The sequence below is a fragment of the Dermacentor silvarum genome, chromosome 11 (genome assembly GCF_013339745.2).
Source record: "Dermacentor silvarum isolate Dsil-2018 chromosome 11, BIME_Dsil_1.4, whole genome shotgun sequence".
NCBI lineage: Eukaryota > Metazoa > Arthropoda > Arachnida > Ixodida > Ixodidae > Dermacentor > Dermacentor silvarum.
In genome coordinates this window covers 117606349-117626219 of record NC_051164.1, presented here as the reverse complement: position 1 = coordinate 117626219, position 19871 = coordinate 117606349, and the positions used below count along the sequence as shown (strand labels likewise).

The 19871-nt window shown below is 48.0% G+C and overlaps 1 protein-coding gene across 3 annotated transcripts in view; it reads right to left on the bottom strand.

The window, feature by feature from the left end:
- Positions 1-19871, bottom strand: part of LOC119432357 (AP-3 complex subunit delta-1-like) — a 213500-nt gene that overhangs the window by 132217 nt on the left and 61412 nt on the right. For all 3 annotated transcript variants that reach the window (XM_049659316.1, XM_037699524.2, XM_049659315.1), the window contains exons 14-17: positions 16388-16514; positions 5995-6098; positions 5140-5359; positions 3321-3466 (exon numbers count right to left, since the gene is read on the bottom strand). In XM_049659316.1, the coding sequence (XP_049515273.1) occupies positions 3321-3466; positions 5140-5359; positions 5995-6098; positions 16388-16514 (597 nt within the window). The remainder of the gene's footprint in view (positions 1-3320; positions 3467-5139; positions 5360-5994; positions 6099-16387; positions 16515-19871) is intronic.

Here is a 19871-nt window from a genome sequence, read left to right as displayed (position 1 = left end):
TCGCTATCGACGCTGCCATGGGAGGCGACTACGCAGTTGCGAAGGCACGCAGCCGACGCGCGCATCGAGTGAAAACGAAACTACTATTTGCCGCAACCGCTGCGGACAAAACTGCGGTGGTTATCGACGCGATCAGAGATAGCGACTACGCACTTACGGAGGCACGCGACTAGCCGCGAACGCGGTGTTACGCGTGGCAATAAACGCAAGAATAAAGGCTTTAAAGGCACAATTAGGCACGAAGCGCTTCGGCGTTGCTGTCAGTCATGTGCCGCGTACGATTGCCACTGCGGACCACGGTGCAAGCTGAGGACCACGGCGATGCGGACTGCGCCGCTTCGTTTCGGTTGGACGCTACGCCGTTCTTGCTCTTCTGCGGCGCGCATTTGCGGTGCTCCGCGTTTTTTTTTTTTTTTTTTTAATTTTTCCTCCAACGTCAGTGCGCACGCTATCGGCACCTACCCTATCTACAAATAGAAGAAAGGCGCATGGTGGTAAGTTACGGCCTCCGAGATTCAAGTGCGAAAGCTTAGGCGCGCTGCCCGTTCTCAGAGGTTGGGTGGCTACAAGCTGCTTGCGTATTTATTGCGCAGTTCGCGCGTTGCTGTTACGCACTGTGATGTGCTTTTTGACACTCGGGCTTGGGTAATGGAGGTTCTTTGGATCAAGCGCACCTCGTGTTCACCGTTTTAGACACTTGTCGAGAGCGGGACCAGGAAAAACTTATCAGTGGCTCGCGGAACCCCGAGCAGGGGCCTGCGGAACCCGTAGGTTCCACGAAACTCACTTTGAGAACCCATGTTGTAGAGCTTATAGGTGTGTAAAGGCACCCTCTTTTAGTTTGTTGTTATCAATCTTTCTACCTTATTTTGTTTTTGTTGTTGTTGTTATAGTACTTGGTGTAATTGTATTGATCCATCTATGTTGTATGTATGCATATACTTGTATTACTTGAATGTATCTATATCCACTCCTGCTAGGGCCTCCTGATGGCCTGCAGTATTCTCCAAATAAAATTTTAAAAAAATAATTGTCGAAATAATTTTTATCTCCCTTTTTAAATAAAGCAGTTACTTTTGCAATCCGCATTTTTTCTGGAAATACCGATGTATGCAAACAAAGGTTTTAATTAAAAATATGTGTGGTCGTTGGCACTATTATATCTGCAACATATTTTACAGGCTTTATCTGAATGTCCTCACTATCTCGGCGTCTGCTATTTCTCAGGCTGAGTATAACAATCAGTCTTTCATACATTGTCACAGGATCTAGAAATATTATTACCATTATGAAAGTTAATGTACTTATATGCTTCTGACAACCACCCATCCATTTTTATTTTTGTGAAGAAATAATTGAAAGCGTTTGCCAGCTCAGTTCCCGTTAGCTCTTTACCACCAATATTGGTGGCAGACGGGTTCAAATCCCATCATCGCGGCCCTTCCTCACGTCTAGATAAGTGGTCGACGGCAGAAAACTAGGTGGGGTGATGCAATTTGGAAATTTGCAGGCGGAAGTTGGAATCGGCTAGCGCAAGACAGGGGTAATTGGAGATCGCAGGGAGAGGCCTTCGTCCTGCAGTGGACATAAATATAGGCTCATGATGATGATGATCCTGTTCAAGCTGATCGCAGTTTCTTTGTCAACCTATTTTGAAACTGTTTAAATAAATGCAGATCGTCAGCAGCACATGTCATTAGAAATCTTCTGTATAGCTTATTTTTATACTTAATTTCATTCCGCAACTCAGGTGTGATCCACAGTTTGCGAGTTTTTCGCGATGGTTTACATGTTTTCGATGGAAAGTAGTAGTGGTATAGCTGTTTAAAGAGATCAATAAACTTATTATAGGCTTCATTGGCATTATTAAGGCAAACAATGTGCGTCAAATCAGCTTGTTTAACAGCATCCCAAAAATCATCAAGAATAACATCTGTTATACACAGGTACGTAATCTGGCTGTTTTAGTGTTTGGGTTGGTGCATCCATGCACAAGAGCACTGGCAGATGGTCGGCTGATAGGGCACAAGTAATGAACAAATTTAAAGTAGACTAAATTTCAGTTCTTATTCTAGTAGGTATTTTGAGTACATTCATGAAACCATTCGAAGCCAATATCATCTTAAATTCTCTAGTAGAATGATTATAACTGCTCATATCGATATTGAAATCACCTCCAGCAATAAGCGTGTAACCACCGTCCGCTACACAACACAAAAAGTGGTCACAAAATTTGAAAAAAGAAGCTGCATTTATAGCGCTGTATCGCTTATAGTGCGGAAATTCGAGACTCCGGTAAGTTACATTATAAGCGGTCTATGCTATAATATTTCAAAGGAAATTGTAATTATATTATAACAATGGCTTACTATGGTTATTCTTAGATGTCAAAGTAAGAGAAATCAAAGACGTTAATCTAGCCTCTGTACCACAAGTATGACACAAAGGTGCACACAACATTAAGTCCTCGATTTCTGCAATAATGTGCTCCATCTTCCCAGTGGTGCCCTGTGTTTTGTACTACACAAGTCTTAACCCCTTAACCGTTTTATTATTTTGACAATTTCTTTGCCCAAACTGTTCATTTTTTTTTAATTTGATATTGAATATTTTCATTCTAAAAAGCAAGTTTTCTATGTTGATAAAAAAAATTCATGCCCATACTAAGTCAAATTAGCATAATAAAGTATATTAGTGCTCACGATGAAGGAGGCCACCTACCTGCTGGTAAAAATAAAAATAACGGAGCAAGAGCGAAGTTCGGGAAGTTTTATCAAGTCATCAGGCAATGTTACACAGAACGCCTTACCGGGGAGCCCCAGAAACTGAAACCGAGGAGGTTTCCTGGGGATGTCATTCTCGTCGATGCGCCGCTAATGATGCGCACTCGCAATAATGTCGTCTGAGCAGTGTTCATCCGACAAACTGCTAATTTCGAAGTCATCGCTATCGCTTTCACTTCCAGAAACGAAGTAAACTCCAGGAACGAAGTAAACTTGAGTGTCTGAATAATTATGGTCAAAAGAGTTGGACGACGGCGAAAGGCTTCTTTTCCAAGACGACGGACCAGCAACACACGTTGCCTCCACCGGACGCCATTTTTTGGAACACGAGTTGCCCCCCAAAGAAATGTGATACGGTGGTTCGAAAAAAAAAAAAAAGAAATTACCTGCCCAGTGCTGCCATCTGTGAAGCGACACACTAACTAGACCGCAAACAAGCATGTCTCTTTCAAAGCGGCTTTGGCAGAGTTCGGCAAAGACGAAACTCTTAAGGGGTTAATGCCACCAATTCACCCCCACACAACTTGGGAGACTTACCCTTCGGGGAGGGGCACTTTCTTCTGTGCTTTGGGCGCCACTGGATTGAGCTCACCAGCAAATAGGGCTTGCAGCTCATCACCCACTCTCTCGCCACGTGCGTGCATCTTGCTCACTTGCTTCACCAAGTTCAGGGCACAGCAGGCCTGAAATACCAAGAAAGCAATGCTCAGGCTCCCAGCATAAGCGAGCACAAGCCTAGGGCCGAGCCGGCACCAGCCCAATCTCCAATTTTCATAAGTGCTGCACGAAATTTGACCAGAAATCAGCCAGTGATTTAGCAGCAATAGTCACGCACGCATGTAACTCCCATTTCGTTGAAGAAGTTAATGTGCATGGAAATATGTACAGTCAACGTCTGATTTTTCGGGCTCCCTAGGGGCCGCAAAAACGTCCGAAAAATTGGGCAGTCCGAAAAAATGAATGCATGCCTTTTACTGTCCCCAAGGCCTCAAACTGCCACAGGCACATCCAAAATAGCTCTAAAGGCCTGCCAGTACCTTTATTAGGCATATCGGTGCTCGTACTGTGATTGGAGATGGCGGGTACACACATGTATGCTTAAGTAATGCATACATTGTCCCGTGACAACTGCCCTTCCACTCATGGTATGCTTCACCGCAATAATTCGCGTATGCTTCACCGCGTAACACTGCTGTATTGAGGCAAAGCTGACTTTCGAGAACCGGCATTATGACACGCACAGTGCTTGCTGAGCTTCGCAGCTATCGGCAAGGATTACAAAGGCAGAGTCGGCGCCATTGCTAACAGCGGTGAATTGTTTTGATAAAAAACACGGCACCGAGCAGCAAAAAGCTTGGTAGCGAACGTCGAAGTAGCTAGGCCTAGCGTTGCCACAGTCGTGACTACGGCTGTCAGCGGATCTGCGTGTGAGTGCGCCGGTTCGAGACGGCGAGATAATTAAAATGGCGGCGGTGGTGGCTTGAACTATAGCTTTATTAGACATGCGGTCATAGCAATAAGTCTGGAAAATCTGGCGGCGAAGGTTTCTTGCGTCCGAAATTTCAGGCGTTCTTATAAATTAACTCTATAGCGTACATGGCGGTGCCGCAAAGGCATCCGAATTATCGGGCATGTCCGAAAAATTGGGCGTCCAGGAAAATCATTCGTTGACTTATGTGCAGAGTTCAGCAAGACTAGAGCATTGAAATGTTTCCTCATTCACCTCGAAGCTGCCCTTACGCAACCTTATGAGCAAGCATGACGTCCGAGCATTCATCAGAGGAACAGCTTCGTATTATCGCATGCTACCAGTGAACCAGACTCCAGACACTCCAGCTCAACTGTTAGCTGCCAGCAATAATGAATGAAATAGCAATCGAAGCTAAAATTAATGCTTCCCGAGGTCGTCACATGCAACACCAAGCAAATCTGTTTTTTCAATTTAAAGTGGATGCAGTCAAACACTTGTACAAAGTGCGCACTGTTCTGCTTACAACGTAGCAGGCTCGGCACGTTCAGCAAAAACCTTTATTTAGAACGAATTCAAGAGTAACAGAAGCCGCTCATTTTTTTATGCACATTTAGAGCAACAGTATGTGTGACTAAGGCCAACATTATGGTAGCAGTGAGGTTCATGGCACGCTCCACCTGGGCAGAGGATAACGAACACATATGAAAAGAAGCGGAGTCGGGGGGAGGGGGCTCGTATTAACTGCCTATCAGCTGCTTTTTACAAAATAGTTGAGCAGAGAGCGCCTATGCCAGTGTCAACAGCTGGCCAACTCGCTGTGCATCCTGGTGGTGCATGCAGCCAGCCGAGCTACACGTGATAGCAAAGGATGGAGCGTGCACCCACTCGCTCCTGCACCTCCAGGTCTCCGCTCTGCACAAACAGGGGCAGCCGCTCGGACAGCAGCTGGCTGCAGTCGGGGTCCTCGTGCTCCTCCTGGGCAGCTACCAGGCGGGCCCAGAGCTTGAGGGCATTGTGCACGTACGCGCTCTGGATGTGCGGGGGAAGCTGGCTCGCCCGGGGACGCAGCAGGGCCTCCAGGGTTGACTGCGGCTCCAGCAGCAGCCTGGGTCAAGGACAACGCACATCCGTCTACTGCTGCAACATCTGCCTGTCCGGCAGCACAGCCCAGACCGACATGCCAAATGTTCAGTGATCACAATGCTGCCAAACGAGAGGTCTCCTGGCGTAATGGCCACCTCACACTCCTTGTATTTATCAAAAGAGGAGGCACAACCCCACAGTTTAGATGAGCGAGTGTGCACAGGTAGGGGCTATGTTACTGGAAATGTTTAAGGTTAAGGCAATGTGGGTCTGGTAATTCTTTTTTCTTGGTTGCTGTATTTCTTTTTTTCAGTTTAATTTGTTTGCACCCAGTGCACTGCATACGTGATTTCCTGTATTATATATCTGTATTTTTCTAAAATAATGTTTATTTGTGAGTCTGTTGCTTTTTCTTTCTATGCTCATGGTGGTTTGGCACAACTGAGTACCAACTAACCCTGCTGGTGCTTCCACTGCAAATTAAAGTGTGTTTGAAATCATCAAATAATGCACTGGTTTGACAGGGTCAAACGGAGAATGTTAATTCCTCTTAATGTTTGGAATGAACTCGCTGCTGCAAATATATTAACGTTAGAAACTAATAATGCGATAAATTGCAATTACTCAATTGCAACAGAAGAAAAGGTCTCCACTCACTCTGAGTATTCTCCGCAGATCCAAGCAGCAGCGTAGAGAACTTCACAAATGCTGTTTCGCTGGCCGTTGCCCATCAGCAGGTGAGTGTTGTCCAACAGCACAGCCTGCATAGTCACTAGCTTAACGAACACTGAACATGCAAAGAGCCAAAATTTTCATTTGACTCTTAATTTTCACATGGAAATAGTCGCGATTTTTATGAATGGCCTATGATTCCTGGAAGAGTGGTACCACAATGGCATCACATTACACTCCTTCCAGTTATTGCAGTACCCACACATTAGTCAAATTAAGATTGGGCTTGCAAGCATTAAAAAGTCACTCACAGGGCATCAAATTCAACTCTGAAATGCTGTAATTAAATTCAGCTAAAGTCAATGATGAGGCTTCCACAATACATCAAACACAGAGCACCACTAAATTGCCCTAGATCTTGGCAGTTTGTAAATTAGTGCACACCTGAAAGCAGTTGAAAAGAGGCTAGGTAGATTCGTTCACTCTTCGTACTCATACAACGTCAGCATTTCATTCCTGAAAGCGAAATCCGGCCTACCGCCCCTTTCTTCTCATCGCCGCATTGAAAGTCTCGTCCTTTATCATAAATTCTTTCATTCTTCACTGAATCGGCCACCTTACATAAGAGCCGCAGAACGCATATCTCATCGCACCAGTCATCAACTTCAGGTTACCTGCCCAGCATCGCACCACTACTACTTTTGCTGCTTCATTCTTTCTTCGAGCAGCCACAGACTAGAACAGCCAGCCCCGGGACTTCGTCACCATCACTTTATCATCTACTTTTCAAGACTGTATTAGTGATCACCCACGATACTTAAACAATTTTTACTGCTTATGTAATGCCCCCCCCCAGAAAGAATGGGCCCTTAAGGAATAAAACTGAACTGAACCTTGCGCCTGTTTATTGTAATGTTACAAATATCAGAAACAAAAATTCCCAACTCATGAATTCTCTCAAAACCTCTCTCTGCGCATGTGCTTTATACTTGCTGCCCGACTGTCATCACTACAGTACTCATGCTCTTGCATGATTTTATGCGTGCTTACCTTGGCCTCAGTTTCACAATGGCTTCGTGGTTTTGTGCTTCATTTCGTGTGTCTGCCTCTGACCTAAGACTCACTGCCAGCCCTCCACAAATGAAGTACAGCTCAGACCATTTATAACGTAACCACTTATAGTGAAGGACCGGACATAACGTGACCTTTCCTGGCTCCCGTTTATCTTCCCATATAACTCAATGCATACACATACTGCTTATAATGAAGCCGCGGGAGACTAAATTCCAGTTATAATGCGGTTGCCAGAAAATCCCGCAGACAAAGGAGGCAGCGAGCGCGTTCCTCAACGAGGTGCGCCGGCATAAGGTAGAGCGATGACGGCACTGTGGTTGAAAAGGAGATGCATAGCGAGCGAGCGAACAAGAAACAGGGGGGAAAAAAAAGAAAAAAAAAATATGTGGCGGCAGCGTAATGGCTTAGGGGGCACGCGGTAGTTGCCTAGGAGATAATGAGGCCTTTTGCTCTGGCCACTTGTCACCAGCGCGTGCTCCGCACAGAACAGGTGCGCATTGTCGCCTTTTCACTCTTTAGTTTGTGCAGAGAGTAAATAAAGTCGCCGATTGACATTTGAGACACTTACGGGGTCTAAAAACAATTTGAATTATCGGGCAGGCAAGAAAAAGGAATTTCGATAGTGAAATCAACTAGTTGTTTTTGCAACTCCAGCTCCACAGAAAGACCGGTCAAGGTCGCGAGTTTTTTGCATTTGCCCATTGCGATGCACATTACCGTGAAGTGCAGATACTGCACGTGCGACTTTGACTCCGCGACGCTGTCTGTTTAAACTGTGTTCCACAAAGTCATTAGTTTTAAACGTTGTTTACACATTAAATTTTGCCGTTCTTACCAGTATGCGCCCATAAAAACTCTTGCTATACACGTTTGTGGTAGTTGCTGGCTGAACACCCACGAATCCCACTTCACGCGTGCTGCCGTCACTTCAGCCTGTGCACATGGTCTTGCACCAGATCTGTCTATTCGTCTACAGGTATGAAGAATATCAAGGGCAAGCTTCTTATGACGGCATGCTGCCCAACCACTCGCCCGACACGCTCACCGGCTGGGTCTAACAAGCGCCCTCTCGTTGGGAGTAGGCAGCCAAAGTTGCGTTTAAGTGCAGAGTCAACAAAATGTTTCACAGTGGCCGTATGGCATTTGGAAAGTGGAGGAACCATTTTGCCAACGAAAGTGAGGGCACATCCATCTTGTATGCTTTGATTCCCGGACACACGTGGCTGCTTGGTCTACATGTTTTGGTTATAGTACAGCGTATATACCACTTATACGGCGGAAATTCACCTGACTCTGGCGACTTACATTATAAGTAGGGGTGAGTGAATATCGAATATCACCGAATCGAATTGAATGGTGAACGGTTGAAATACCGTATTTCCCAGTCTGTAAGTCGCACCCCCTCAAAGCATCAGTTTTTCCAGAAAAAAAAAATGTATATAAGTCGCATCAGTGTACAAGATGCACCTGTTCATTCGGTAAGCAATTAAAAAAAATTACAGCGATGTTTCACTTCGTGAACGCGGGTCACGCGCAAGCGTATGGGTTCCATTACTATATACTAATTGCGACAGCAATTATATCGACACTCCAGGCACATTTCGGCTGTCGTGGTCGCCGCGGTGTTCCATATAAAGTCCAAGGGCGATAACAATGTCCCCGCATGCTGTATGCCGCATGTGCGAGTGAAAGCGTGTGACGGTGAGCCAAATTGTGCACAAGGGAGGAAAGCGGGAAGGCAGCACAGGAGGGAGCAGCAGGGGTGGCTTGAACTCGGGTAGCAACTGCGTAGCTTGCACAGCGGCGCGCGCCATATCTTGAAAGCGATCTGCAGATGCGACAACTTTCGGAGTCTGTCAACTTTTGGACGGCCTGTCACCGCTTGCGTTGCTGCTCCATCCTTCTCGCACAGCACTTAGCAACTCGATCCAGAGACGAACCCGGGTACCTCCAAAGCAAGCGCACAACCAGTAGCAATTGAAGTGGCAGAGGAGGTCAACCCAGCGCGCTTCACATGGCCATAGCTTCCAATCCAATTTTGATGACAGTTTCTCCAGGAAAAAGAAAAAATCTATATAGTTGCACTGTTATAGAAGACACACCGGCGAAAAATTCTGAAAAAGAAAAAACGCGACTTATGCACTGGAAAATACGGTAATAATCGATTTGGGAATCGAATATCTACTATTTGATTTCTTGACTATTCAATATATTCGGTGCAGAGACCTGTGCAGTGTCACGTGCACTGCGGAGGCCCTCATGCTCGAAGCTGCCCAGGCGAGCATTTCACTTCGTTTTTGTCACAAAAGGACCGCCAAGCCCGCCATGACCCTGAAGAGTGTTGAATCTTTGACAGTTGGCAAATCACATCAAACCTGACTGTGGTGAAAGACGACGACGATGGCAGCTACATATGCGACGCGACGCGGCAAATAAGGGAGCACGAGGGCTGGTGGCAGAGGAAAAGGAAGAAGAAGACACGAGCGAACGGGCAGCTGCGGCCACGAAGGCCGATCGAACGAGGGCCGAGGAAGCTTCGTGGAAGCAGTCCCGAGAGGGCTACCCGGGTGTATCGCTGGGCAGCCTCGTGACGGGTCGCAAGCCACCGAACCGAGGTCCTGCCCGTGTCCCGTGCCTGGCCGGTTCCTGAGATCTGGCACTTCCTGTGCTCTCGGGAGTCTGCTGCGTTCGCAGTCCCGGCAGTCAGAATCCTGAGCCACCAACCAAGCGGCTGTCGCCGCGTCACCGCCACTGCCTACCCAAGCCACCTCCGACGCATTCGGCGTGTCAAGGCCATCACGACCACACGTGAGCGACCACTGGGGGGCCGTATACCGCGACGCTCGGACTTTGCGCGTTAGTGGGCTAGGGACTGGAACTTTGTAGTCTGCCGCGTAGGGCTTCATACGCTAGCAAATACTAGGTGTTAGTGAATCGTACTTGTGTCTGTGTAAAATAATAGTGTGAATTATATGTGTGTCTGTGCAACCCGTCCCAGTATCGCCTCGAGTCTTTCCTCACCGCACCGCACGTCAACAAACGTGACGGTCCACGTTATTCCTTTACACTGACAATGAAACAGAGCAGATGGTGCCTGCTCTTTACTGTTGGCGCCATCAACGCAAATTGGGTGATGCGCAGATTGGCCCTAAGGTAACCCACCTGCCATAAATATGGGATAGCCCTTCTGCATTTTAGAGAAAAACTGGAAAACAAAACTATCTATGCAATAAACAAAAGATTGCCGCAAAGCAAAGGTCCACTATTAAACTGAGAACCTCACTGGTATTCAGTACAACAGAGCGTCACTAATTGATTAGTTTCAGAAGGAAAAAAGCACTTGATTCTATTAAACAGAAATTCTATTGATAAAACAAATATTTTTCAGACTATATACAGCGGAACCTCATTGATGCAGTCTTCACGGGAACCGGAAAATAAACTATCATCCGAAAATCATATCAATCAACGTATTATCCAAGCAAATCGTATTATAGGGAAAAGAAAGAAAGCTTATTATTCCAAAAAATGTACTATGCAGAATCGTATCAACGAGGTTCAACTGTACTATAACTGAGCTGTGCTGGCATACTAATTTGGTGTTCCCTTTATTAAGAGTACACCGTACTGCCTGTCTTGATTTCTATGTACCTATGTTACTGATAGCTTGCTTGATTCTTGTTATGCAATGCTAGGAGAATCCCAAACATGTGCAGCCCCGTATTTTCTTGCCCAAACTTTGTTAGCATTAAGTTTTGTGAAACATTTACTGATATACGATTCAATATTCATTTTTTCTTGATTCAATTCAAAATCTGATCTATGCTGTAATACAGAAACTCAATCCCTGAGACACACAACAATGTTGTTGTGTTTCAGTGCGAAAGCATTATATGACCCATTATGCAAAAAAAAAAAAAATGGTAGTCAGCATGACCAAAATATGATACCATAAAATGCCGATGGTGCGAACAGTAAAAACATGTACAAAAATGCTCGGATTGACGTCAAATTTCTCAGGGACGTCCCTGTAAACAAAGTAAATTAATGGCTTTGAAAAGAAAATTTGGTACATTTCGGCATGATGAGAATCGAACTCGAGCTTCCAGAGTGCAAGATGAGCCCGCTTACCCAACGCCATGGTGGCTCCAAGGTTCTGGCTGACTGAAGGTGTGCCTAGTGCGTGCAACATTGCACACATCTCACAGACATCTTGCTAACTAAAGGTGCGGCCTCGTGCGTGTGTCATTGGGCATGTGACAGCGCAGCCAATGAGGAGGAGGTGGCACCACGTCATGACTGTACAAAATGAGCGTGTTCATGACGTTCCAAGGTCTACAAATGGTATAATGCTTTAGAATTCCCACATGAAAACAGTCTTAAGTGTCTGCCGAATATTTAGAGCGCAGCAGTTTGGTGCCCGTTCTTGTGGCAAGCGTCGACGTCGCATCATACCTCGTAACCTGAGCGAACGAGCACAGTAAAGAATAAGAGTGAACATGGAGTGCAGCGGGAGATGAAAGACCACGATAGCGAAGAGAGCGCAAAGAGGAAAGTGGAGTAAGAGAGTATGGCAAAAGCGTGAGAAGAAAAGCGTAGTGCCGCGCAAGACTTGTCGGGAACCGAGGGGTCGCAGCGGAGCGCCAGAACAAGAGGACCAGCTGAGCAGGCTTTCAGAACGGACTAGCACGTGCCGTGCTTGCGCCACTGGCACGCGCCGCCCAACTTTATTTTTCTCTTTCTTTCCAGTGCCCACCATAGCGCTCCGCACTGCGGCGTTGGTGGGCGCTACAGGGCCCCCCTGCCCAGACGGAATGGCGATACATTTAATGTCCAGGAAAAAGCTTCAAGATGGTCCGGGGTCAGTCCAAGTAGCGAGTCCGTTGGAGGCGAATGGAACTGGCAAGTCCTTCCGGTGGGCGAGGCTGCGAGTGGCGTTGCGGACGCACGGTACACAGAAGGCCGGCACGGAAAGGGTGAAGGCAGACGCCTCTGCAGCAGTTCACGCAGACCTGGCGGAACGAACGGGAACCGTGCGCAGTCATTGATGGGCACGACAAGTCGCTAGCACGGTCGTCACGCGCTCGCAGATGCGTCAGCTCTGGTGGATGTGGCTTAAGCACGCGCTTGTCAGGGTTTGCCCTACCCATCGTAGAGGTCGCAAGCTGCAAACATCTGCGCGCGACACTGCCCGAGTAAAGAGAAGAGGGTCCGGGACGCGCGGGCCGGAGTCTCGGTCTTGCCACGGTCAACGGCCTTGGATGTGAGTAGCGCTTGAGACGGGCAGGAAGGCGTCGTCGGACGACACTCGATGACGGCATCGGCGCAGGCTGACGAAGATCTCGTAGAGCCGGGGCAGCAGCTGCCGGGTCATGTTGCTTGGCGAGCGCCAACGTGGCCATGACGCGATGGACAAGATCAGGTGGTGGGTGCGAGACACCATCAAGACTCGCGTCGCAGGATGGTGGGGGCAGTCCATCTGACGTATGCTCGTCGCGCGCCAATTGTGCACAGCCGTCAACCTCCAACTTGGCAGAGTAGTCGCTAGAAAGGACCAGCGGCAAGTTGACCGAAGGAGAGGACGGGGAGCGCTGGGCAGGAGAAGAAGATCGCGGCTGCTGCTGCGTCGCTCTCGCTGGCGGGTAGATTCCGCGGTGTAGCGACAGCTGACACGGTCGGAGGGAACGGAGTCAGCACGGGGCAAGGCACGTGCGCTGACTCTGAGTCTCGCTCAGCCGGCAGCGTGGACCAATCCGGTGAAGTGTAGGTAGGAGGCCGAATGGCATGAACGACGTCGTTGGCGCCAGACCCAATGGCGTGCGGCACGGGAACCGGCGTAGGGTCAGTGATGGCACCACTGTCGCGTGTCATCGTTGGAGGCGAGCAAGGCGATGACGTGGCCGGTATCGCGGTCGTGTCGATACATTTGGTGACGCCATGATGCGCGTACGCACACGAAAGAGACCCCTGGAGAGAGCCGGAGGCCGGGGACTGTGCGGTAGCGCATCGGGCGGTCGATGAGACTGTGTGGGGCAAGTCGAGGAAGGCTTGCCCAGATGGTGGCTAACGGGCGCAGGAGCAGAGGCGTCTGGTGCTGGTGGTGAGGGCGTTGGCACAGAGTCGCTCACCGTGCGTTCCACCTCTGGAAGAGCATAGTAGGCAGCGCCGTAGAAGTCGAGGACAGACTGCCGCAGCTCGTCGTAGGGGCGCGGGCCTAGGCGATGGAACGCCGTGGCGGAGCTGGAGATAAAGTGGCAGGGCGTGAAATAGCACCTCGTACTTGAACTCCTGGAGCCTGATGGTGTTCAGCTCCAGAGCAGCCTCGAATTGCGCGAACCAGACGCCGACGCAGCGGGACGAGAACGGCGGCAGAGGCGGGTCAAACTGTGGCTCCGGCCAGGTGGCCATGGCAGCGTGTCGCTCGGTGGAACGCGCGTTCTCCCGCGTCCTCCCGGACACCAGAAGGTTGCGTGTTCGAATCACGTCCGGGTCACCACTGTCGGGAACCGAGGGGTCGCAGCGGAGCGCCAGAACAAGAGGACCAGCTCAGCAGGCTTTCAGAACGGACTAGCGCGTGCCGTGCTTGCGCCGCTGGCACGCGCCGCCCAACTTTATTTTTCTCTTTCTTTCCAGCGCCGACCATAGCGCTCCGCACTGCGGCGTTGGTGGGCGCTACAGACTGACTCTGCAGTGACAATGGCTATGAGATGGCGCCAGAATAGCGCGCGTCGTCTGTTTACCAAAGCGCTGCATGAGCAGAGGTCTGTCTGCAGCGGCTGCTGTGAATTGCACCCACACGCTGCCTCTCGTGATCTCCTGATTAGCGAGGCAGTTTCACCACACCTCCCTCCGTTTGGAACGTGCCGCACAAGACAGATCGTCCGCGCCAGCCAACACAATGAAAACACATGTATAGAGCTGCGCTCAAATTTCGCAATAGGGAGTACCATAAGCATCAGTGAAAATTTTTCCTCTTCCAGTAGTCAAGTTGTCTCCGCTATTTTTTCTTTTTTTATTAATTATGTCGATGATGACATTGTTTTGCATGCGCTTCTCAGCATACTGGAAAGTATGCATTATGCAAGTTTCAAATGCATATGCCACCTCAATTAACCAAGAGTGACCAGCGACACAAAAAATTCTGAGCCCTTCCACTATGTGAACATTGAACACCAGCGAAGCTGTTGGTTTTGTTTAATTATATTTAAATTCCTTTATTTGGTGGTTATGTTAAACGGTTGAAAAGACAACACATAACTTCGTTGCGTCGCTGCCTGCCGTATGGTGTATGTGCGAGTTTAGGCGACTAGATTCACACCACCTTGCACCATCAGCTGCAGCACGTTGGGCCGCTGCGCAATCAGCTTTTCGTCACATTCGCGCTGTTGAGCACGCCAGCACTCCTTGAAGGGTGCACGCCGTCTTCCTTTTCGGAGGAAGCGACACGGGTCTTACCCATACAGAGTCCAAGGGGAAACTGATGACGTCAGGGAAATGGCTATGTCAAGAGAGAATGAGGCACAGCTATTGGTTGGTAGACTTACATTTTATCACTGACGTTTCCACACGCATTATCACAGACTAGCGTTTGGGGAACAGTGTTCATCGCTCCAGCGCATCGTTTTTGTCTCTCTGGGTCCCACGTGTGACAAGGGTAGTTCAAGGAAGCATTACAGGTCCCCGAGCCCACAGGGGTATATGCCATTGAGCTTGGACCCTTTCTGCACTATCACCAGGATCGGCCCACATGACAAGGGTATGTGCCATTGAGCTTGGACCCTTTCTGCACAATCAGCGGGATCGGCCCACTTTGTTGTTCTATGCGTCGTTTTGTCCGCGGACGCAATCTGCCAGACCTAGCCTTATACAGCTTCGCTGTAAAAATGAAAACACAGTAGGATATCACGAAACAGAGCTTCGCGAGACTGGAGAAATATTTAAAATGATTTTCGTTCAATGAGAAACATTGTCGCGATGTATGTAATACACCCTCTTGCCCCAGTCATCTGAAACGTTAGGCATCAAAAAGTGAATACAGCAGCAGTTAGGACTCAGCAAGGACCACCTATAGTTCCAAATTCGCCAATACATTCGTCAGAAAGTGACTTTACTCCTCAAATTGAGAAGAAAAAAAGAGCTTGTTAAACGTGGTCCCACACGCACATATGCTTGCATTCGGACCTGGTCAGTCAGTACCTTGACCACTGTCATACTATCACTACAATAGACAAAGTATGGTCAATGCATGAACCAAATCTCCACCCCTGTCAACTTGAACAGAGGTACTCAACTGCGAGTATTTCTGTGAAACATTCCAGCACTTCTATTGCTTCATTGCCGCACAAGTCAGCACAGGCATTAAGGATGGAGTTCGTGCTATTTTGAAGCAACTTGTTGATTCTGAGCAAAAAAAAATTTCATGACAGCAGCCAGGAAAATTGTCCTAGACTATGTCGCTATTTAAGACGTAAAAGAGAACGCTGGACACATGGCACACACACAGACAAACTGTAAATGCAGCTTTGACAACTTAGCGGCATGGCTTGTCGGGTGGTTTGTGTACAGTCTGTACTACTGGACTGACTGGGCTTCGGTGTTTTCAATTTTGAGGAGGCGCTGAACTTATCAAAATAAAAACATCGCTCATTCTGCTCGACATGGCATCCCAAATACTCAAGCATGTTCGTATTGCCTTCAGCAACTGCACATGCTATTAATGAAGCATGTATAAATTCTAGCTTGCTTAAATTTTTTGTCCTTTCTCCATAGAAGACAGGTGTTACAACACAACTGCAGATCATGGTTCTTTCTAAAAAAACATCCTTTAGTGCTTGTACTGCCAATTTCGCTTTTTGAAGGGTCGCAACATCATCAGTGGTTCCATTTACAGAGAGATGCGAAGCTTTCAATTACAATGAATTAAATCTTATCTTGCATTGCACACATACAAAACCAACCAATTTAGAAGCTGCTGTTCTGTTTAAGCAGTAATATCAAAGCCATTTCCATTTACCAAGACTCTGATGTACTGTACACTGAAGGACATGCACTCAAATTGTGGTGCTTTGTTCACTGTATTCTATACAGGCTAGTTCTCTATCGTCAGGTAGTGGCAGCACTGCCCGTTTCTTTGTTGCCATTTTCTCCCTTACCAAATCTCTCTTCTTAATAACTATGCTTTTGGCTTCAGTGTCCAGAGCTCCCAAACAAAACGAGCACAAGTGCTGTGTAGCTTCATTCAAGGAGCTTCAACATGCCAGAGCATAATGAGCAACCTTGCGAGCTGCTTGAAAGTCAAACTGACCATTTGCGAGACGCTGAAAGCCCGGACCGCTTGCACTCGTACAGCCACGTCCAGCATCTGGGATGCGATCGTAAGGCCGTGCTTGGTCCCTTCGATCCGGGTCAGCTCCACCAGCACGCTCACATACCTGCACATAAACGCTAGTCTCACCTCGCCTCCCTGCCGTGCAACTCCCAACAACAAACAAAAGCGAGCGCGGGAGCTGGGCAGGGCTATCACACAGTACGCCAGGTGCACAAGGAAGACAAGGGCAGAGCACTGGCCACATAATCTATGCAGAAATCTGCAACAAGCATCATTACCATCCACCTGAAAGTGGCAGACATTTTTTTTTCTTTAACTACTAACCTGCTACATAGCCCCATGCTACTTTCAGGTGGACCATGTTCCCCTCAAAGATGCTTGTTTTACTGAAGCCCAGCAAAAATTCTAAAGGACAGGATTTATTCTAGGATATCTTGTTACTGGACCAGAAAACAAAATTGTTCCCTTTCCATTCCAGTGAACTTGCCAGTATCTAGCATCAACAAGTTCATAGACCAAAGCTTCACAACGTTAGCCAAACAGCAAGCGCGGGCGAGCGTCTCAATGCGCACTTTCTGCTGCTCATTGAACATCGCAGCCCCGCCGCCGTAGTAGAAATCTTCCTAGTGGAATTGCTTGCTCAACACCCGGGTCATAGGTGATGGCTGCTTGCCAGTTTTCAGTATCGCGATACAAGTTTCATGCAGCTTCTTGTCCTGGGGGTACGTGTGAAGGCTCACACTGGGATCCATTGCGTACGTCCGGCACTGTGGCACCGAGCAGTAGCCTACCATGTCAGACACCTTCAAAGGCAGCACCACCTGTTATACTGCTTTCAAGTGTTGTCAAGCAGACACCCGAAGCGGGAAAACCTCCCCCTTAATCAGAACTGCAGCGCAGGTGGGACTTTAAATTTTCGTTTTCAGCTCGCTTCGGCGCTTCCGAAGCAGCTGACGTGGCCACTGTGTCCACGTGATCTCTCATACCACGTCACGCCGATGGCAGCACAGCTGGAACGTGATGGAGCTTGCCCACAATAGTCACACAAAATGTCATGAAAAGGAAAGCATCTTTCAAAAGTGATTGGTTATAAATATGGCTCAAGTTTGTCAACACCTGTTGCGTCACGCATATAAACTTGCCCTTGGCCTAGGCATTCCGTGGCTGTGATTTTCTATAGCATGGGTTCTCAAAGTGGGTTCCACAGGCCCCCTCCTTGGGGTTCCGCAAGCAACAGATACATTTTCCCTGGTTCCGCGCTCGCCAAGTGGCTAAGACGGCTAACGGGAGGTGCGCTCGATCCAAAGAATCTCCATTACCCATTCCCAAGTGTCAAAAAGCACCATCGCACTGCGTAACAGGAACGCACGAACTGCGCAATAAATCCGCCAGCAGCTTGTAGCCACCCAGCCTCAGAAAACGGACAGCGTGCCTAAGCTTTTCCCCTTGAATCTTGGAGGCCGTAACTTACCACTATGCACATTTCTCTCGTTTGTAGATCGGGGCTGATAGCGTGCGCGCTGATGTATACATCAGAGGATTACAAAAATTAATGCGTGGAGCACCAGAAAATGCTCAATGCAAAAGAGCGAAAACGGCGCTAGCGTCCAACCGAAATGAAACGGTGGAGTCCGCATCCGTCCGCATAGCCATTTGTCGTCAGCGGAAATCGTACGTGAAACGTGTCTGACAGCAACGCTGGAACGCTTCATGCCTAATTGTGGCAATAAAGCCTTTATTCTTATAATTGTGCCAATAAAGCCTTTATTCTTGCATTTATCACCACGCATAACACCGCGTAGGCAGCTGGCCACGTGCCTTCATAAGTGCGCAGTCGCCATCCATGATCACATCGATAGCAACATCAATAGCAACTGATGTTGCTATCGACGTGATCATGATGTTGTTGCGTCCGCAGCGATTGCAGCAAACAGTAGTTTCGTTTTGACTTGTTGCGTTCATCGGCCGCCTGCCTTCTGAACCACAAGGTCGCCGTCAATGATCGCGTCGGTAGTGGCCGCAGTTTCGTCCGCACATGTTGCAGCAAACCGTTGTTTCGCTTTGATTCAGTGCAAAGCTGTCGAAGATGAAGAGCACCGGCTACATCGCGATGGACGGACGATTTGTTGGTGACCAGCTCACGGGCGACAAAATAATCGGGATGTGCGCGTGGGAGTGAAAAGCATGTCTCAGATTATTTAAAGCAGAAATTTGGGCTAGTTGGTTGTAGCTGAACTTAGACATCGTAACAAGCGCTGATGAACGGGAACACAAAGAGGAGACAAGTAGACTGGACTAGCGCCGTCCAGTCTACTTGTCTCCTCTTTGTGTTCCCGTCCATCAGCGCTTGTTACGATGTCTAAGTCCATGTCTCAGATGAAGACGCGCCGCAGCCTCGCTGCGAGAGCTATACAACCAGTCACGAGATGACGAGAACTGCAGCTTCCGCACTGCTCTTGTGCAAAATAGAAGCATGATTTGCCGATTAATTCAGTGAATAAAGCGTGTTGACGTAGTAAGCATTTGTTTATTGTTTTCCTGATATCCTCGATAATTCAACATTCGGTTAATTCAGACATTTTTTTTCGGTCCCGTGAAATCAGAATTAATAAGGTTTTACTACTCAAAGTAGAGTCGGCGCTAATTCTAAGAGCTCTTGTGATGAAATGTCATAATTAAGTGTCCCCGTGCGATAAGCACTGAAAACTGTCCTTCTTTCTCAGCATATGTCTTGGTTGCAATGCTGTTTTGTCTTGGCTTATAACTATTGCACCCAGTTTGGACCTAGTGTGTTGCACGTCGTCATCAAAGTAGCCTGCCGAACGCCACCATTGGCCCCAAACATGTTTCGCACTAAGCCTAGCCTCTTAGCCTCTCTATTAGAAGGGGGGGGGAAGGGACCCCTTCGCACTTCATGGAACATAGCCGGGTTCCCTGTGACCAACATGCTTGAGAACCCCTGTTCTATAGCAATGCCTTTTCAGAAGCCATTCCTTTTCACCCTTTTTGCACTTCATTAGTGGCCAGAGCGACGTTCTGCATGCTTTATCAACAGGATCAGCAGGCCATGAACAGTGGATGATAAGAGTGGCATACAATCGAGCGGAAGACGTTGCTACAAAATTGTGACCCGTATCTCGACCATTATCATGCTGTCGCTAGTGACGGACAGAAGTACAGTCAATACATGCACAAAATTCTCATCAGCAGCTACTAGATCAACTGGGCATCGCCAGTTTCAGTTTTGCAGAGTGCCGGCAACATCTCGAAACAAAAATATTGCTATTTCTCTTTGACATGGTGGCCATATTTGTAATGGTCATGCAGTTGGGAGTTTGAATTATTACACGACACACCCTGGGATCTCCGAAATTTGTGTCGTCCTTATATATTTAATCTATCGAGATGGTGGCGGTGCCGCAGGGCTGTTTGATTAATCAAGCATACCTAAATTATCAGT